Source organism: Vombatus ursinus, unplaced genomic scaffold, assembly GCF_900497805.2.
Source record: "Vombatus ursinus unplaced genomic scaffold, bare-nosed wombat genome assembly UNPS02011334.1, whole genome shotgun sequence".
Lineage (NCBI taxonomy): Eukaryota > Metazoa > Chordata > Mammalia > Diprotodontia > Vombatidae > Vombatus > Vombatus ursinus.
Genome location: NW_020951112.1, coordinates 7,683,461 through 7,704,008, shown reverse-complemented (window position 1 = coordinate 7,704,008; position 20,548 = coordinate 7,683,461). Strand labels below are relative to the sequence as shown.

At 44.1% G+C, this 20,548-nt stretch overlaps 1 protein-coding gene across 1 annotated transcript in view; it reads left to right on the top strand.

Annotated features, from left to right (window-relative positions):
* The window catches only part of ELK3 (ETS transcription factor ELK3), a 93,483-nt gene that overhangs the window by 43,848 nt on the left and 29,087 nt on the right, over nucleotides 1-20,548 (top strand). Inside the window, exon 2 of the mRNA XM_027855797.1 lies at nucleotides 7,730-7,938. Within this exon, the coding sequence (XP_027711598.1) occupies nucleotides 7,732-7,938 (207 nt within the window). The 5' untranslated portion in view covers nucleotides 7,730-7,731. The remainder of the gene's footprint in view (nucleotides 1-7,729; nucleotides 7,939-20,548) is intronic.

Below are 20,548 nucleotides of genomic sequence, written 5' to 3'. Positions count from 1 at the left end.
TGTGAATGTCACTTTCTTACATGAGCAATCATTCAGTCACCAAGCATTACTTAAGTACCCGCTATATGCCAGACATTGTTCTAGGTGCTAGGGATACAAATAGAGTGAGAGAAAGAATCCCTATTTGGACATTCTAATAAGGGAAACAATGCATACACATATACATACATATGTATATATATTTATATGTCCAGACAGAACAGAGAGAAAAATTAATGATAGACTATGAATTTGGGCAAACCATTTCCTTTCTCTGTGCCTCAGTTTCCCCATCTGTAAAATGAGGGGGTTGCACTAAGTGACCATTCTAATGCTCTATTCAGCTCTAAATGCATGAAGATTTAGAGCTGAAGGGACCTCAGAGGGCCATCTTGTTCACTTCCCCATTTTACAGATAAGAAGGCTGAGATTTACAAAGGTAGGCAAAGGCCACCTTGCCCAAGGTCACACAGGTGAGGTGATATTTGAACCCAGCTCCTCTGACTGAAGGACCAGGTCCTATATCTTTTTCTATGATGAAACAAATAGATTTAGAGCTGGGACCTCAAAGACCATCTATTCCAGTCTCTTCATTTTACAGATGAGGAAATGGAGGACCAGAAATGTTAAGTCAATTACCTAAATGGTATCAATAGATTTAAAGGTGAAAGGCGCCTTAGGAGTTATCCAGTCCAAACTCCTTATTTATTTTGCAGATGAGGAAACTGAGGCCTAGAAAGGAAGGTGATTTGCCTAAGGTCACAGAGATGGAAAGCATCACAGGCAGGATTCAAACTCAGGTCCTTTTGGCTTCCAATCCAACATGCCATGTTTCATCTCTGATACTAGCAGTCAAATGAAAGAAAAAAGGAGGCAGCATGGTCCAATGAAAAGAACGTTATGGTTCCTCCTCCAAATCCCAGATCTGCTCCTTATTCCCTGTGTGACCTCAGGCAGGTCAGTCTGAGCCTCAGTTTCCTCATCTGTAAAATGAAAAGGTTGGACTAGATGGGCCCCTTCCTGCTCCAAATCTGTGATCTTCTGATCCTGCCAAAATCTCTAACAGGTTCCATGAAAAGGAAAAGCTGAGACAACTCAGTCTAGACTGGAGATTGGCGTTCAAGCTCACCCTCCCTCCATACTAAGCTGCCTTGTGCCATCTTGTGGTAGGCACAGCACAGCACAGGCGGAAGAGAGACGACTAGCTTTGGATTGTCTGTCCCATATTCTCTGTCCCTCTGCTCTCCGCAATTTTCTGATCTCTTCTCCTTCCAGTGAAGGGAGGGAGGGAAAAAGAGGGGAGGGGGGGAGGGAGGGGAGGGAGACAGAGACAGAGAGAGTGGAAGAGAGGGCCAGAGAAAGAAACAGGGAGAGGCTGTGTGTGAAGAGGGGAGAGAAACACACACACACAGAAGAGAGGGAGAGAGACAGAGACACACAGACAGAGGGGGTGGAAGAGAGGGCGAGAGAAATAAAGGGGGAGAGAGAGAGAGAGAGAGTATGTGTATGTGTGTAAGAGAAACACACACAGAAAAACAGAGAGGAGAGGGGAGGAGAGGAGAGAGAGACAGAGACAGACAGACAGAGAGATAGACAGAGGGGCTGAAAGAGGTCAGAGAAAGAAAGGGAGAGAGAGGGCAGGGGTGTGTGTGTGTGTGTGTGTGTGTATATGTAAGAGAAACACAGAGAGACACAGAAAGGAGAGGGGAGGAGAGAGAGAGAGAGAGAGAGAGAGAGAGAGAGAGATGAACTGAGACAGACAGACAGAGAAGATGGAGGAGAGGGCCAGAGAAAGAAAGGGAGAGAGAGGTAGGGTGTGTGTAGGAAAGAAACACACAGAGAAGAGAGGAGAGGAAGAGAGGGAGAAAGGGGGGGGGAGGAATGGCTATCGAGAGCGGGGAGAGCCCTGGCCTGATGTGGGGGCGCTCTGGACCTTGGCAGATTTGGGGCAAGACAGAATCTATGGTCACAGTCCTGATCCAGATGGCCGCTGCCTCCCATCTAGTTTCTATGCACTATCATCTCCCTGTCAGAATGTCAGCTCCATGAGGACAGTCAGCTTTCGCTTTTTCTCTGATCCCTAGTGCTTACCACAGTGCTTGGAACATAGTGAAGATTTTCCCTGTTGAATGCCTGGCAGAGTCATGGGCTGTGGAGCTGGGAAGGCTTTCTCAGTCCAGGGATTCTTCACCTTTTTGTGAGGCACGGCACCCTTAGCTGTCCTAGGAATCCTAAGGATGCCTTCTCAGAATTATATTTTTAAAAGAAGAAAAGTCATAGGATTAGGACAGGAAATAATGATATTGAAATATATTTATTAAAATATTTAATTATCTTTTTAAAAGTTTCTGGGCTCCAGGTTAAGAATCTCTGGTAGTCTCACTTGCTCATTTTACAGGTGAGGAGACTGAGGCCCAGAGGATTACGAATTCTTAGCTGGAAGAGACCCCAGTGACTAATCTAATTCACCCCCCTTCATTTTACAGATGAGGAAACTGAGTTTCAGAGAGGGGAATTGAGTTCCCCAAAGTCATGCAGACAGTGTCGGAGACAGGATTTGAACTCACGTCCCCTTGTGTCCAAATCCAGGTGTGAGCCTTTGTTGTGCCCAGGAGAGCATAGGTAGCTAGCACCCACTCAATCACGAAGGAGAGAATTTAGAGCATTCCTTGGAAACATTAATGACACCTGAGTGTGCTTTGGTCCTCTGCAGAGAGTTGCTTTGAAGTAGGTAGTGAGCCCTCAGTAACTGTTGATTGATCCTAGGTCATAGATTGGAGATAGAAGGGACCTCAGAGTAATTGAACCCTATCTTTCTGTTTTCAAATCTTATTGTTGCCTCTTGTTTTTATACCAATCATTTCCTGCTAGCTCTCCTGCTGAGCCTTGTTATTTGGTCCTGTCCAACTCTTCATGACTCCATTTGGGGTTTTTCTTGGTAAAGATACTAGAATGATCTGCCCTTTCTTTCTCCAGCTCGTTTCACAGATGAGGAAACTGAGGCAAACAGGGTGAAGTGACTTGCCCAGGGTCACACAGCCAGGAAGTGTCTGAGGCTGGATTTGAACCCAGGTCCTCCTGACTTCAAGGCCAGTATTCCATCCACTGTACCACCTAACTGCCCCTCTAGAAATGCGTGTATTCTGTATCCCCAGTAGCTTTAAAGTTAGCATGTTGTTATAGGTACCCATTGGGCTCTTGTTTCAAATGTATTTCCTTTTCTATCCCTTTCTCTCCAGCTACTATCACTGACCCACATCTACACTTGGGGTTCATGAGAAATAAGGAAGTGATAGTTTAGAGACTCAGCAGAAAGGGAGGCTGGCTGGGTAACTGATGACCCCAGTGTCAAGGCACTAGGTTAAACATTGTGAATTATTTACACCCAGCCTACAGTAGCCAAGTCTAGGTCAGCAAGACCAGAGAATAGGGACACAGGAGAAACAGTTTCTAGTAGTCAGAGACTTGCTAGGCCAAATACATTTGACTCTGCCCTAAATGTCTCAGATTACCTGGTAGACCTTGGAAAACTGCATTGACAACTGCCTGGGGTCTGCTATGGGTGATAAGTGACGAGAGACCCCTGGAGAAAAGTAGACTTTGATTTCTTCTCTTTACACAAACCAATTATAGGCTTGAGGAGTTGGAAACTTTCACTGTCTTTCCTGCTATCCCAATCTTTTGTGGACTGCCTTCTGGAACTTCGTCATTCATGGCATTAAAATATATACATTTATATATATATATATATATATACACACATAATTTTACTAAAAACTACTTTTAAACTAAGTGAGTAGCATGATACAGTGGAAAGTATACTTGTTCCAGGAACAGAGGCCCTGGGTTCAAATGCTGCTTTTATTCCCTGTGTGACTTTGGGCAAACTGCTTAACCATTCTGGGCCTGTAAGTCTTCTATAAAGTGAATTTTACATTTTTATAAACAATTTTTACATTTTACAAATAAAATTTCACATTTTAGATTCTTTACAAAAAACTCTTTTACAGCTCTAAATCTATGATCCATGAGAAGGCAGGGGCAAAGAAGATCAGAGGAAGAAAGGACCTTGGAGGCTATTGATTCTAAGCCTGTTATTTTATAGATGAAGAAAATGGGTCCCAGAGAAGTCAGGTTGGGGAGGGCACGAGGATTAGAACACAGGCCCTTGGAGTCTAGACCTGTCCCTCTCTATGATACCACATTGCTGCTCCCATCTTAGTCCGGCTATCCCATTCAGTTCTTCTGTTCTGTGTCAGATGAAAGGGGTGGGAAGAAGTCATTAAGATTCCCATAGCTCATTGTGTAACCTCACAGGGAAGTAAGAATAATTGGCATTTCCACAGAGATTTAAGGCTTTCAAAAACCTTTGAGCCAGGGTACCTTGGTGGCTCAGTGGATAGAGCATGGCCTTAGAGTGATGAGGACCTCAGTTCAAATCTAACCTCAGACAGGTACTAGTTGTGTGTGCCTGAGCAAGTCCCTTAACCCTGATTGCCTCAAAAACAAACAACCCAACAACCTTTGTCCTCATCTCATTTGATTTTCATAGCAGCCTTAAGAAGTGGGCACCAGAATTAACATTACCCTTAATTTACAGATGAAGAAAGTGAGATTCAGAGAAATTAAAGATTAACTTTGGGTCACACAGCATTGGAACGCAGGGATCTCCTGTTTCCCTGGCCAAATATCTCACTCACTCTATGAATCAGTAATTATGTGGTCAGCCTCATATGGCCTATGTGTCAGAGGGATCTTGAGCAGTAAAGATGTATGTGGTTGGAGGATCATGATAGGCCCCTACCGCTGGGTTCTGAGTAAAGGAGTAGATTGTGTAATCTCAAGGAAAGGAAAAAATGAACTGCCAACTTGTGGGCCGTAACCTGCCTTAGAAAGAAGAAGCCAGAGACAGTGAGTGAGTCATCTCAGGTGGAGAGGATGTTACCTATGGTGAGTCATCAGATTCAGATCTTAATCCTAGGACTGTGGTTCCTAAGTGTGGATGGAAGCTGTGAGGGTGGGGGTTCCCAGGGCAGCTGTGTTAAGTCCTAGCCCACACTTCACTGCTCCCTGCTCTGTCCCTTCTGTTCTTCTCCATCTAGCCTGGGCACACTAATGGTGCAACACTGGGTTAGAACTAAGACCACGCGGCTAATTATTCCTTGGATGTTTGTCCGCATAGTGAAGAGGGCTCTAGAGTCAGAGAACACAGGTTCAGATGTCAGCTCTTCCATTTACCAGCTTTGTGACTTAATAGTTACATGGGACTTAACCTCTCGGGCCCTCAGTTTCCCCATTTGTAAAATGAAAGGGTTGCACTAGATAAGTCCCGTCCAGCTATAGATGTGGGATCCTCAGATCAGCCCAGGGAGGTTGGTGCCGTCATTATTACAGGGCTTACATGCAATGTGATTGATATAGGAAGCTCCCAGTGAATAAATTCCTTACACTAGTGGATGTTGGCAACCGCCCTGCAGTTGACAGTCTTAGAGCAAAGGTTCCTAATTCTGGGGTCTGTAAAACTCATCTCCAGAAATATTTGGATAATTACAATGTAATCGGTTTCCTTTGTTACCCTATGTATTGTATTTTGTACACTTAAAAACATGATTTTGAGAAAGAGGCTGTAGGCTTCACCAGTTTGCCAAAAGGGTCTAAGACATAAAAAAGGTTAAAAACCCCTGTCCCCGAGGGTTACTACCTGCCTTATGTCAGTATCACAGGTGAGACTTGGGCCTGCCTGTCTGTGACCCTCTCTATCCACTGCCCCATCCTGCCTCTCAATGTCTTTCACATAATAGGCACATCATAGGTGTTGGTAAAATGGAATTTTACAGATGAGAAAACAGATTAAGATTGCTGTGGTCACGGCTTCACAGCAAAGTGGAATTTGAACTAGGGTCACCCAAAAATAAAGTCCAGGGCCTTTTTCACTCCATTTCTTTGTGGAGTCTTTTTTTTTGTGTGTGTCCCTGCTGCTGATCGCATCTGCTTGTAGATTATTTTGTAACTTTTGATGAGTACCTTTAACTGCCTTAGCCTTGGTTTTCTCATCTGTAAAGTGGGGACAGCACTCTTATATATACCTACCTAGTTATATTAAACTACCTACAGTGTCAGCCAGTTTGTCTGGAAGAGTGTATGAAGAGGAATAAGGAATATGAGTCTGGAAAAGTCCATTAAATCCCAATTATGGAGGGCTTTAAATGCCCCCAAAAGAAGTTTATAGTTGATCCTAAAGGTTAGTAAGTCAATTAATTCACATTTATTAAGTATCTACTATGTGTCAGGCACTGTGCTAAGCACTGGGGATACAAAAAAAAAAGGTAAAAGACGGTCCCTGCTCTCAAGGAGCTTACAGTCTAATGGAGGAGACAACATGGGAACTCCATACAGATAAGACATATACAGGATAAATTGGAAAGAACGAACAGAGGGAAGGTGCTAGAATTAATGGAGGGTCAGGAAAGGCTTCCTGAACATGTAGAAGCAATGAAGGGTCTCTGAAGTTCATTCCTAAAGTCTCTTCCAACTCCGAATTGTTGAATCCAGTGCAAGACTGTACTCCGTAAGTTGTAATAATAGTAGTTAATATCTAACTGACATGCTAAGGTTTGCAAAGCACTTTATAAATATTGTCTCATTTTAACCTGGCACCAGACCTGGGAGGTAGGTGCTAGTATTATCTCCATTTTACAGAGAAAGAAACTGAGGCAGAGGTTAAGTGATTTGCCCAGGGTCACACAGTTAGTAAGTCTCCAAGACGTGATTTGAACTCAGGTCTTCCTGACTCCAGGTCCAATTCTTTCACTATTGCACCACATAGCTGCCTCTTCACAAGCATCAATCAATTCATTCTTTGTTACTTTTGTCCCCAGCTGCTAGCACAGTGCCTTACACATAGTGGGTGCTTGATAAATATTTTTTGATTAATGGACTAACTCAATCAGTCAATAAGCATTTATTAAGCACCCACTATGTACCAGACACTGGGATGGGGGAGAGAGGGTATCTAAAAACAAAATGAAACAGTCCCTGATCTCAAGAAATTCACATGGTAGGAGTGGGTGGGTGGGTGGGCATGTGTCTATGTGGTGTGGGGAAGGGGGAACATGTACATATGTGTATATATACATATGTACATATGTGTATACATATAATATATGTATATACATGTGGATATGTGTATATCGATATGTATATGTGTGGGTATATGTGTGTGTGTGTGTGTGTGTGTTACAAGTTAATTCCATGGGGGAAACACTGGCAGCAGGAGGATAAGGGATGTGTTATCATGTATCTATAAAAATAATAATGACAATAACAACAACAATGGTAATAATGATAGCTAATGTATATACAAGTACCTTGCAGTTTGCATACGTTATGTCATTTGATTCTCGCAACAACCTTGGGTGTGGGTGCTTTTATTATCCCAGATTTCTCAGATGGGGAAACTGAGGCATACAGTGGTTAAAGTGACTTGAGCAGGGTCACATAGCTAGTAAGTGTCTGAGGCTGGATTTGAACTCAGGTCTTCCTGATTCCAGGTCCAGTGCTCTAGCTACTATGCCCCCTATGCTTAAGATTTGCAATTAAAAAAAAAATTTCAGCACCCAATCCTCCATTACTCTTCCCAGGGGAGGTACTAGCAATGGTTGCTTTTGAAGTTCTCTTGATTGGAGCTCGAGAATGGGCTACAAGTGCCAGCTGGCTACCCTTGACCTTTGCCTGCTTGCTGTCCCTCCAGGTATGGAGAGTGCAATCACGCTGTGGCAGTTCCTGTTGCAGTTGCTGCTGGACCAGAAGCATGAGCACTTAATCTGTTGGACATCCAATGATGGTGAATTCAAGCTTCTCAAGGCAGAAGAGGTGGCCAAACTGTGGGGACTGCGCAAGAACAAGACAAATATGAACTACGACAAGCTGAGCCGCGCCCTGCGGTACTACTACGATAAGGTAAGCCCTTGGCTTGCACCGAGACCAGCTGGGGCAGAGGGAGGAAATGACTACTTTCTCGTGGGGTTGAACAAGGCAAAAACGTTCTGAGCTCGGGCAGTAAAATACCACTGAGTTTGTTATTCAAGAAGTAGCCTGTCAAAGAGGATTAAAGGGAGTTGGCAAGATAAGGGTTCTAGTTCTGCCTCTGACACACTAGTGGTTTTCCCCACAGTTCTGGAATACATTAATTACCAAGGAGTTGCTGCTTTCCTTGTCTGTATTGATAGAGGGAGTTTCTAATCAATTCACCAATTAATAAGCATTTAGCAAGCACTTACTACGTGCCAGGTGCTCTATTATGAAGACAAAAATGCCCTCTAGGGACCTGTATGCTATAGGAGGAGACAACATGTATATGTATGATTATTACAAAATCAGCCAATAAGTATTCATTAAGTGCCTACTATGTGCCAGTCATTGTGCTAAGCACTGGAGAAATATACACGAAATAGATGAAATACACACAAACACACAAAATCGCTGTGGGGTAGGGGGAGGCCTTGACAGGGCCCATCTGGAAGGGCCTCTTGGAAGTAAGACTTGGACTGATTTTGGAAGGGAACTGGATTTTGAGAGGTGGAATGAGGATGGAATGCATTCCGCATGTGGGGCACAGCCTGGCTAAAGACATGGAGATGGAATGGTGTGTCTGAGTTGGCCAGTGAGTTAAGGGGACTCGTGTATATTAAGCCTGGAATGGTAGCCTGGAACCAGATTACCCAGGGCTTTAAATGCCAAACAGAAGGGTTTGCATTGGATCCTGGAGGCAAGAGGGAGCCATTGGAGCTTTTTGAGCAGTGGACTGAAATAGAGCTATACTTTAGAAAAATAATAATGATAATGACACATTTACATAGCATGCTAAAGTTTGCAAAGTTCTTTACAAATATTATCACGTTTTATTCTCCCTACAACAATAGGAAGTATGTGTTATTGTTATCTCCATTTTACATATGGGTAAAGTGAGGCAGCCAGATGTTAAGTGACTTTCCCAGAATCACAGAGTTAATAAATGTCTAAGGTGAAATCTGAACTCGGTTTTCCAGACTGCAGGCCCAGTGCTCTATGCACAGTGCCACCTAGTGGCCTCATACCATGAAAACACCTTTGGCAGTAGCGTGGAAGGTGTTTTTTGAGCTTAGGTGAGATAATGTATTTAGAGTTTTGCCAACCTGAAAACAACAGATAAATAAACGTCCATTAATTATTTGTTGTTCAGTTGTTTCAGTCGTGTCTTACTCTTCTTTACCTCATTTGGGGTTTTCTTTGCAAAGATACTGCAGTCCTCTGCCATTTCCTTTTCCAGCTCATTTTACAAATGAGGAAACTGAGGCAAACAGGGTGAAATGACTTGCCTAGGGTCACAAAGCTAGGAAGTATCTGAGGCTGGATTTGAACTCTGATCCTTCTGACTCCAGCCCTGGTGCTCTATCCACTGAGCCACCTAGCTGCCTCCAGCTAATTATTACTAGTGCTTCTCTCTGACAGAGACTGATCAAATGAGGTGATATTTGTCAAGCATTTAGCACAGTGCATGGCACATAGTGGGAGCTATTTAAATGCTCAGTGCCTTCCTAATTGCATTTTTGAAGTCTCATGCTCAAAGACTGACATCAGTAATCATCGTAAGCAGCTGTGTCTGGGCTAATTTTGAAAGAGGATTAAAGTATTTGTTTTAAATATTAGCTCCCCATTTATATTTCATGAATTCAGCCAATCCATCCCATCTTTCACAGTCAGTTCATGAGGAAGAGACTTTTCCCATGCTGGGAAGTCATTCATTCAGTTAATATTAGTCCCTCAATAAAATGGTTTCAAAGCTCCATAGGTACTCCTTGAAATGCACCAGTTCTTTAACAGTGGCCAAAGGAGAGGGATCTCGTTTTTGCCTTCCTAACAGCTCTCCTTTTTGCCCCAGTCCCTCTTCTAACACTACTACTCTCCCAGTGCAGACTCTCCATGTCTTGTCTATGGCAATAGCTGCTGGGGCTGCCTGCCTCAGGTGGGTCCCTCCTCCAATTCATCCTCTGTTCAGCCACCAGAGTGATCTTCCCAAAGCACAGATCTGACCATATCCCCCCTCTATTCAATAAATTCCAGGGGGTTCCTATTACCTTCAGGATTCAAAAATCTACTGCTTGGCTTTGAAAGCCCTTCATAACACGGCCCCTTTCTAATTTTCTAGTCTTCTTACACCTTGTTCGCTGCCACCCACTGAAATCCAGCAATCCTGCTGGCTTTCGTGGGTTCTTCACAACGGGCTTCATCTAATGGCTCCATGCTCGGAGTACCCCTCTCCCCATCTCCTCCTCCTGGCCTCCCTGACTTCCTTCAAGTCCCAGTGAAAATCCCACCTCCTACCAGAAACTTTACCTTGACCCCATTAATGCCAGCACTTTCCTCTGTTGATCATCTGCCGTTTATCCTGTCTATTTTCTTGTTTGTACGTGACCATTAGATTGTGAGCTCCTTGGGGTAGGCACTGTCTTATCTTCCTTTGTATTCTCAGCACTTAGCACAGTGCCTGACACATAGTAAACGTTTAATAAATGCTTACTGACAGACATATTCTAAAGACACTTCTTGTTGATTCCAGTACCTGTAAATTTTGTGGAATCTTGGTTGCTTAGATATTGTTTTGCGGTATTCCCTGGGCTTTGCAAGACTGTGAGGATTGACATTGGATCTATTCTGCTTGGCATCTGTCTAAGGCACAATGTTGTAAAAATTGTAAAAAAAAAAAAAAAAAAGGCAGATTTCGACTTAATGTCAAGAAAAACTTTCTAACAGGGAGACTGGCCAGAGGTGGAAGGGGCTGCCTCAGGAGGTCACAAGTCCTTCCTCACTGGAGGTCTTTAAGCAAAGGCTGGATTACTTATTCGGCACACTGCAAAAAGGAGTTCTTGTTCAGGGATCAGTTGTAACTATCTGGGCTCTGAACCTTCTTCTAGCTTTGAGATTCTATGATTCTGTCATTGGCACTTCCACTGTGAAATGGGGATGGTGCCAGCCGGTGTGGTACTTTGCAAAAGGCTGTTTGCTGATCTGAAAATAATAACCTGGTTTTCAACTGAGGCATCAAGTGCTGTTTCTGTTTGGGTTGAGGTCATACAGGTGCCTTCCTCTCGTGCCTCCATTTCTTCTGTACTTTCTGGAAGTTTTGTCTTCTCTGTGGTTATGGTTCATCAGTGTGGAGGAGGGGACTCTTGGGACTGTATGTGTGATTCTCAGAGTGTCTAGCTGTCAAGGATGGAAAATACAGAAGGAATATGGAAAGGCTTTTATGAAATAATGCAAATGGAACCAGTCTATCCACAAGCATTTTTAAAATGTGTTTTGTGCCACCACTGGGGATACTAAGGCAAAAATGAAGCAGTCTCTACAGGTAAGAAGCTTACATTGTAACGGGGGAGACAGTATGTACATATATGAGAATCTAAAGAATAGATAGGCCGAGTAAATACAGGGTAGTGAGAGAGGGAGGGGTTGGTGGTTGGAAGTCAGGAAAGGCTCCGTTTAGAAGGTGGAATTTGAGTTGCTTCTTCAATGAAGAGAGGGATTTTTTGAGGTAGAGATGAAGAGAGAATGTGTTCCAAACATGGAGGAAAGCCTATGCGTAGGCTTAGGGTTGGGAGATTGAGTGCTGTGTGTGTGAGGAACAGAGAGAGAGTACCAATTTCCTTCCTTCCCCTCCCTCCCTCCTTCCTTCCTTCTTTCTCTCCCTCCTTCCTTCTATTCTTCCCTCTCTTCCCCTTTCCCTCCCTCTTTCCTTCCCTCCCTTCTCCTTTTTCTCCCTTCTTCCTTCCCTCCTTCTTTCCTTCCCTCTTTTACTCTTTCCCTCCCTCTCTCCTCCTTTCCTTCCTTCTTTCTTTCCTCTCTCCCTCCATCCCTTCCTTCTGCTCTCCTTCCTTCCCTTCTTCCCCAATTCCCTTCTTCCCTCCTTCCTTCCTTCCCTCCCCTCACTTCCATTCTTTTCACATCAAAGTCATTTCCAGATATGTCCCTCACCTCTGACAATTACGTAGTTAAGAAAAACCCCAGTGACTTTATCTAACAGTGTATGCACCATTCTGCACCTCTAGCCTTCCCATCTGTCTAATGCAAGGCAGGAAATGTATTTCCTCACATCTGGGACTGCAGGTCCTCCTTTTCTGCAGTGACAGGTTAAGCACAAGCTACAGCTGAGAGGTTTTGCTGCTTCTATCCCCATCAGGAGTTAAAGGTGGGACAGATGCCCTTTCTTGCCGTGTTCCCAACAAAAACATCACTCATTTCCACCAAGCAAAGGCCTCATGAAACAACTCTTTCGTTAATTAGTGAGGTCTGAGGAAGAACGGTCAAGGCAAAGTCACTGCCTGAGCATTTTCTTGGAAAGCAGAAAGTTTCCCTTCCTCACTTAATTGGATAATTCATTTCAAATTAAGTGGGCAGTTGTGACAGGAGAACGTTAGTATTAATAATATATCCCTTTGATGGAGTGCTTTGTCATGAAGCCTGTCCTGGGTGTAATTATTTCACTCTGAAAAATAAATTTTTAACCAACAACGTAATTTATTGTGATAGCGGGGAAGGGAGGAAGACAGAGGCACCATCGTGATCAGGGAATAACGCCATTTGCATAAAATTCTGTGGCAGAGGGCTGGCCTGGGCCTCATCCAAGGGGCTGAAATAACTAAGTACTCATTGGCCTTCTCTGGGCCGGCCTGATCCACGCCCAGTGTACTTGGGGATTTCTGTTCCCATTGCAGCAGCTACAAGGTTTTGGACAATACTAGAGGGGCCTTTGGAAAGTTGCCTGAGTTTTTTGCCGATATTGATTGATAGAGGGCAGGCAAAGAGCGTGGTCTTAGCTGACTCTGGAAAATGCCCAAGGGCCTGTTGTCCTGATTGATCTTATGGAGCTGTTTGGCCCTGATAAGGTCCTTTTACAAGAGAAGCAAGAGTCCTCAGAGACCTTCGAGTTCATTCTTAACCTGGGGTGTATAAACTTGGATTTAAAAAAAAATTATAACTGCCCTGTTACATATTTGGCTTCCTTTACAATCCCATGTGTTGTATTTTATGCATTTAAAAACATTATTCTGAGAAGACATCCACAGCCTTCACCAAACTGCCAGGGGGTTCAGGACCCATCAAAGTTGCTTTAGGCCAGAAGAGCCCTTAGATATCATCAGGCCCAACCTGATCATCTTACAGGAGAGGAAACTGAGGCCCAGAGAGGCGAAGGGGTCAAATCTCACCAGGACTTCCCCTTCTCACCGACTTTCCTGCCAGTTTCCCTTCATCCTCCTGGGTGAATGTTGAAACCCCTTTCCATTCCCACCCAGATAGAAGGGAGCCTAGAACTCCCATCTCCCTATGATCCTTGGGCCTCACTTGCCTTTCCCAACAGCAGTGGAAGAGAGAACATTGTCAGTGACACTGCTTTGATGAGTAGATGTAACAAATGAATTACTGCATCTCACTACAATGCTTCCAGGAAGGTGGAGGACCACTGAGCCTGACTGTTAGCCTTGCTGCTACTATCTCCAGACCATAGCCACAGCTGAACCCTCCTGGGTGTGGGTTCTTCCTCCCATTTAGACTGAGTTCCTTAAACTGTTCATCCATTCATTCATTCTCTGTCTAAAACCCTTTCTGGCTCTGACAGTTTGCATTCCAGGGGAGAAGGAACCAACATTTATTAAATGCCTCCTGTATACCAAGCACCATGCTAACAGGCGCTTTACAAATATATTATCTCATTTGTTTTAAAAGCCCTTTCATCTCTGACATACTGGATTTCTTGGACCCTTCACGTTTTGACATTCTGTGCTGTAAGATCTTTTTCAGGTTCTAAGATTCTGTGTTCTAAGGTTCCCCCCAGAAATAACAAGGTTCCTTGTTATATTCCAAGGTTCCTTGGCAGCTAGGTGGCACAGTGGATAGAGTGCCCGGCCTGAAGTTAGAAAGACCTGAGTTCAAATATGATCTCAGACATGTAATAGATGTTTGACCCTGGACAAGTCACTTACCCCTTTTTGCTTCAGTGTCTTCATATGTAAAATTAGCTGGAGAAAGGAATGGCAAACCACTCCAGTGTCTTTGCCAAGAAAACCCCAAACGGGTCACAAAGAGTCAGACACGACTAAAACAGCTGAATAACAACAACAGCAATTCCAAGGTCCTTCCCAGCCTTGATATTCTGTAGTCTAAGGTCTTTCTGAGTTCCAGCATCCTATGTTGTAATGTCTCTTTTACCCCTAACAGTCTGTGACTTTTATTTTCTCGCATCCCACGTCCCCCCAACTAGGCTTGTTGCTTAGAAACCAGAATGGGGCCTGGAGACTTAGCATCAGCCATAAAACCTGTGTTTATGAGGATATCTCCATATGATATGCTCAGCTGCCAAAGCCTGAACCAGCTTGCCAAATGAACGCTTACATCATACTGCTGCCTGGAGCGCAACAGATCCATGTTTTGCCAGGATGAGTTTTCTTGCTTCTGGGCTTTTATTGGCAGGAGAAATGGAGAGGTTCATTTGTTGAAGTTTGCTGTTGGCCATGAAGGCAAACTGACAGATGTCTTAACTGTGTCATTTTGCTATCTACTGTCTCATCTCACCCCATCCCCTCCAATCTCGCCTCATGTCCTCTAATTCTACCGCATGTCCTCCCATACCATCCCCTTCAATCCCAACATATTCCCTCCAATCCAACTCCATCTATCCCATCCCCCCAATCCATCCCATCCTCTCCAGTCTCACAATATTGCCTCCAGTCCTACCCCATCCTCTCCCATCTCTTTTCCTCCTAACATCCCAATGGGTTATATTCACTCAGACGAGGCCTCTTCTCCCACCTTATGCTCAAGGTATATTTTCTGTCCAGAATTTATAACTTGTATGAGCCCTGTCCAGGTTTTAGGAAGACGGCTAACATATAACTGACCCAAATCTGAATCCTTTGCCGGGTATTAAAGTTAACTAAGAAATGGAGAGGTTGGCAGAGAGAGAAGGTCTTCATGCCTCATTCATTTATGCATTGAAAGGACCATGGAAAAGACCCTTTGCATCACGAGTCTTTGACTCAGCTGGAGTAGAAGGTTTAGAGCTCCTTGATGACAAAATTACTTTGTATCCTCAAGGTCTGGCACATTTAAAAAAAAATAGACCTGTAATTTCACTGGGAAAGAAACTCTCTAGCAATGCATTTTGATACTTTGTTTGCAACTTCCAGTCTTAGGAAATTGCTCAAAGTACTGGTAAGTTAAGTGACTTGCCTAGGGTAACACAGTATGTCTCAGAAGCAGGATTTGAACCCAAGTCTTCTGGCTCCTAAGCTTGTCACTGGATCCACTACTCTAGGCTGCCTGTCACATGTTAGACACTTAATAATTTCAATCTTTCTAATATCCATCTATATCATCTGTTTTTCATTTTTTTTTTTTTTTTGCACTGGGGAGTAGTCTGCTGAGGCAGGCAGTGCTGTGTAGAACATACAGAATTTGAAATCAGAAGATCCGGGTTCTAATAGTGAGCCTGTTAGTAATGTGGCAGTCAACCTGTCACTCTGACCTTCGGTTTCCTCATCTGTACAATGGGGATGATAATATTTGTACTACCTGCCTCCTGGGGTTACTGAAAAGAAACCTTGTAAAGCAAGATTTGCTATTTTAAAAGTAGGATTCCTTCTAGATAGCATTACCTCCCAGGAGGGAGCCTCTCCCTGATTGGGGCAGGAAGCAACTCCTCACCCAGAGGGGTTGATGCGATGGGATTTTAGTTCTGTTGGGTTAGTTGGGTTGGTTTTGTTCAATTGCTATTTTACCTTCATTAAAAAATTTTTGTTATGAGGTGAAGAGAAGAGGGATATGTTTAGAACTCAGAGAGTTCTACAGGAGATATAACGGAACCACAAAAACATTAAAAATGAAGTTACAAAGGCCGATAGGTGTTCCATAATCTGCTGAAGGTTAGCATTCATTTTCTTACCTAAAATAAGATTTGGACCGGATGATCTGACTGGGCCTGTCTGCCTTGAAATCAAGTGATTTAGTGCAACAATTAAGTTTGTTTTGTTTTTTTAAATTTTCTTTCTCAGTTGGGTTTGATGGAAAGAGCACTAGACGTGGAATCCTGGCTGTCTGCCGTATGTTAGTTTTGAGACCTTGCAAAGGAGTGTGGAAGGGGAGGGGGGGCTAGACTTAGAGTCACGAAGGCCTGGGGTAAAATCCCCCTTCTGGATAAAACACTGACCCTGTCCAGGTCTCTGTTTCCTCACCTGTATCACGAGAGGATTGGACTGATGGCCTTCCAGCTCTCAGTCTCTGACCGTGATCCTCCAAACCATTTTATCCCTCTTCCCAGTTTTGTGACTCTGACCCCTTCACACTAAGGTCCAGCCAAAGCAGCCTTCTTGGGATTTTTCACACATGACCCTCTATCTCCTGTCTCTCTGCTTTTGCACGAGCAGTTTCCTGTGTCTGGAATGCACTCCCTCTTTATCTATGCTCTTTAGAATTCCTATGTTCCTTTGAAGCTCAGCATAAGCATCTTCTACATAAAACTTTTACTGATTCCTGCTCTTTACTGATTGATCTTTACCCTATATTTTTTCTTGAGGCAATCTGAGTTAAGTGACCTGTCCAGGGTCACATAGCTAGTAAGTGTCTGAGGTCGCATTTGAACTCGGATCCTTCTGACTCCAGAAGCAGTGCTATATCCACTGCACCACCTAGCTGCCATTAATCTTTATACTTTTTTATGGATCTCCCCCCTACACCTCTTCCCCAGCTGCTAGGGGCTCCCTTCTTCCAAATTTTCTTGTATTTATTTCATATATGTTTGTATTGTTGTTCAGTCATTTTTCAGTCATGTCTGACTCTTTGTGACCCCATTTGGAGTTTTCTTGACAGAGATCTTGGAGTGGTTTGCCATTTCCTTTACAGGTTAAGACAGAGGTTAAGTGACTTGCCCAGGGCCACACAGCTACTGAGTGTCTGAGGCTGGATTTGAACTCGGGTCTCCTTACATATATGTTAATATATATACATGTCATCTCCCTCTAATAGAATAGAAGCTCCTAGAGGGTAGGCAGTGTTTCATGATTGTCTCTGTATCCCTAGTGCCTCACACAGTACAGCAGCATCATGGTTCTAAGCAGTGGCACTAGTTTGGGGAAATGTGGGGTACCAGAGAAACCAAAGAATATTAGGGCTGGAAAAGACATGAGAACACAGAATGACAGAGCTTGCAGGGCCCTCAGGATGAAGAAGATCAGAGCTGGGAGAGATTTGGTGTAAGGCATGACACAGTTAAAAAGAACCTTGGAATGTCAGGGCTAGACGGCATCTTAGAACACAAATTGTCAGAACTAGTTAGGACCTGGAAACGTGGAGTGTCCGATCTTAGAACACAGATTGTCTGAGCTAGTGGGACCCCTAGAACAACAAAGATCAGAGCTGGGAGAGACTTTGGTATGGGATGTCCCAGCTGAAAAGGACCTTAGAACACAGAACCTTGGGACATGGAATGTCAGCCTAGATCTTAGAACACAGAATGTCAGAGCTAGCAGGACCCTTAGAACATAGAGGTTGGAACTGGAAGGAGACCTAGAATATGGAATGTCAGTCCTGGGGAGGGGGCCTTGGGATATTGACTGTCAAGACCTGGGAGGGATCTAAGAATTTCAGAACCTAGAACGTAGGCTATTGGCGCTGAAAGGAATCCTAGAACACAGAGTTGAGGAGGACCTTAGCGTAAGTGTAGGGGATGGATTCCGTGGCCTGGCAGGCCCCTTCCAATTCTAAATCTATAATCTTATGGTCCTTCTGGCTTCAACTCTGTGGTCATCCCATGGTTGTGACTTTAGTACGAAACCCACCTCCTTTTTAAGAGGGAGAGAAAGTGAAGGCCACAGAGGGTCACCTCTCTCAGTTTCCCCATCTGTAAAATGAAGGGGTTGGTCTCAATGACCTCCAAAATCCCTTCCAGCTCTGAATCTTCGATCCTATCATCCCATTCCTGTCTGTGTAACTTTGAGCAAATACCTTTCCCTCCCTGGGCCTCAGTTTGTCCATCTGTAAAATGAGAGGGATGAGCTAGATGGCCTCTCAGATCCTTTCCAGCCATAAGTCTACACTCCTTGCTAGATCACTCAGTGAAGAGAAGACTGGGCTTGGAGTCAGGAATTCAAATCCTGTCTCAGACACTTACTATGTGACTCTGGGCAAGTCACTTAACCAACATCTGCCTCAGTTTCTTCAAGTGTGAAATAATAATAGCACCTACTTCTATGGTTGTTGTGAGGATCAAATGAGATAATATGTGTAGAGTGCTTAGCAGAGTGCTGGCATATAGTAGGCACTTAATAAATGCTTGTACCCTTCCCATGCTTGTACCCTAATCTCTAAATCTCTGATTAGCAATGAAAGCAACTTAGTACGTTATCCTCCACCCCCTTCTTTGTTTTTTTTCATTGAGGGGGCAACTAAGACCTCAGAGGGGTCAAGTGACTTGCCCAGCATCAGCCAGGTAGCTAATAACAGAGACTGGACGTCCTTGGAGTGCCCAGATTGTCCTCATCCCTGTAACACAGATGTCACGGTGGGTATTTTAAAATAACTCGGCTCCTAGCTAAGAGCACCTCTACCTAGTAGGAAGAAATATGGGGAATTATTATTTTTTATTTGGGGAGCCATGTTTTATTTTATTTTTATTAACACTTCAGAAGACTTTAAATTAAAAGGAACCACGAGTGTTTATAGAGAACCGGGGGGCAGGCGAGCTCTTAGCCCAGTGCCAAAAGACAGGCTGTTGGTTTTGGTGAGAGCACACAGGTCCAGCACATGGCCTATTAAAATGTAGCTGGGGCAGCGGGCCAGGGACGGCTGGGAAGGACCCCCTCATGGTCCTGCTCCCAACTGACTCCATTTCCATGGGCAATGGGAGGGTCCAAACTCAGCCGTTCTTGGCTGCTTAATTTTGGTTTGGCTTCTCACATACAGCAGCTTCTCAGTGCCAGAGAATAACAGATTCCCATTGCAAACCACAAGAAAAGGCCCCCTTGGAGCTGAGGGAGTCAGCCAATTCAGTCTGAGAGCAGAGAGCTGGAGACAAGAGTTCAGGCTTTTATCTGCCAGCCTGTTATATTCTTCGATGTTGGAATTGGGATTGGGGTCTGCAAGTGGGTGCGGGGGCATGCACATGTATGGCCTTGGGTACAAAAGGTAGGGCTGAGTCATGGCTGATGGGAAAAAGGACAATTTGGGCTCCAGTTGGCCTTTTTGTTGATATAATCAGAAAGAATTGTGCTCTGTCCGAGTATAAACTACAGAGAAGGTACTGACCTGCATTGGCAGAGAGACCTTCTTAACCTGAGAGTTCCCTATCCTAAGAAAACCACAGATTCATTAATTAATTAGCAATTGAATTGGGATTAAGTCATAATTATAGTCCTTATCCTCTTCTTTCCCCCCTCCCTTCCTCCTCCTCATCTGTTGCTATTATTATGTATTGTTAATATTTAATAGCAGTTTTTAACAAAATTATAGGCATTGAGGCACTATGGTGGTAACTTTACCAAAATGATCACTAAGCTCTATGGGATCATTCATCTCCCTGAGCGTGGTATGCAGTGCAGCAGCTTTGGAGTCAGAAGAGCTGGCTTTGAGCCCCACCTCTAATCTCTCTGGGTTTTTCTTGCCTCTGGTGTTAAATGAGGGTGTTGGGCTGGTTGGCCACTGAGGCCATGATCCGAGGAAGTCTTAGTGGACTGGAAGTCAGCAGCCCCAGAGTGTGGACCCTGCCTCAAACTCTCACTCGCTGTGGGATTCTGGGCAAATCACTTAACCTCTGTCTGCCTTGGTTTCTTCATGTGTAAAACGAGGATAATAACAGCACTGTTGTGAGGATTAAACAAGGTAATATTTGGAAAGCCCTCTCAAATGTCGAATTGCTGTTTGGTCTTTTTTTTTTTTTAATGTCATTGACCCTTTTGGCAGTCTGGTGAAGCCTGTGGACTCTTTCTCATAATGTTCTTACATGCTTAGAATAAAATACATCGTATTACAACGGAAGCCAATTAAATTGAAATTACGATGTATTTCTTTCTCCAAGACCCCCTGAAGTTTCGCCGCAGTCCTCCAGCATGTGGACCCCAGGTTTAGAGCCCCCGTGCTTTATGAATGTTAGCTATGATTATCCTCTAAACAAGAAAGGTGTTCTTGAGTGGAGCCATGCGTCCTGGCAGTTGGTTTTCGGAGGCACAGGAGGACTTTTGTTTTTCTACTCCTAGTGACTTCACCATTCCTGCATTCCAGGTGATCTCTGGGTAACTGGGTTCCTGTTAACCAGGAACCACGAGTTTCCTTGTTGCCTCTTTTGCTATTCTTGGGGTTCCCTTGGGTGTCTCGGTCATGGGACATTATGTTTGCTCTCAACATCTGGTGTGCCAATCCCAGCCTCTGAGGAGATATAAGAGCTATGCTAAGTTTTGGAGCACTGGCTTTGAATGTTAATCCCCCCCCCCAATACTTTCTACACACACACACACACACACACACACACACACACACACACACACACACA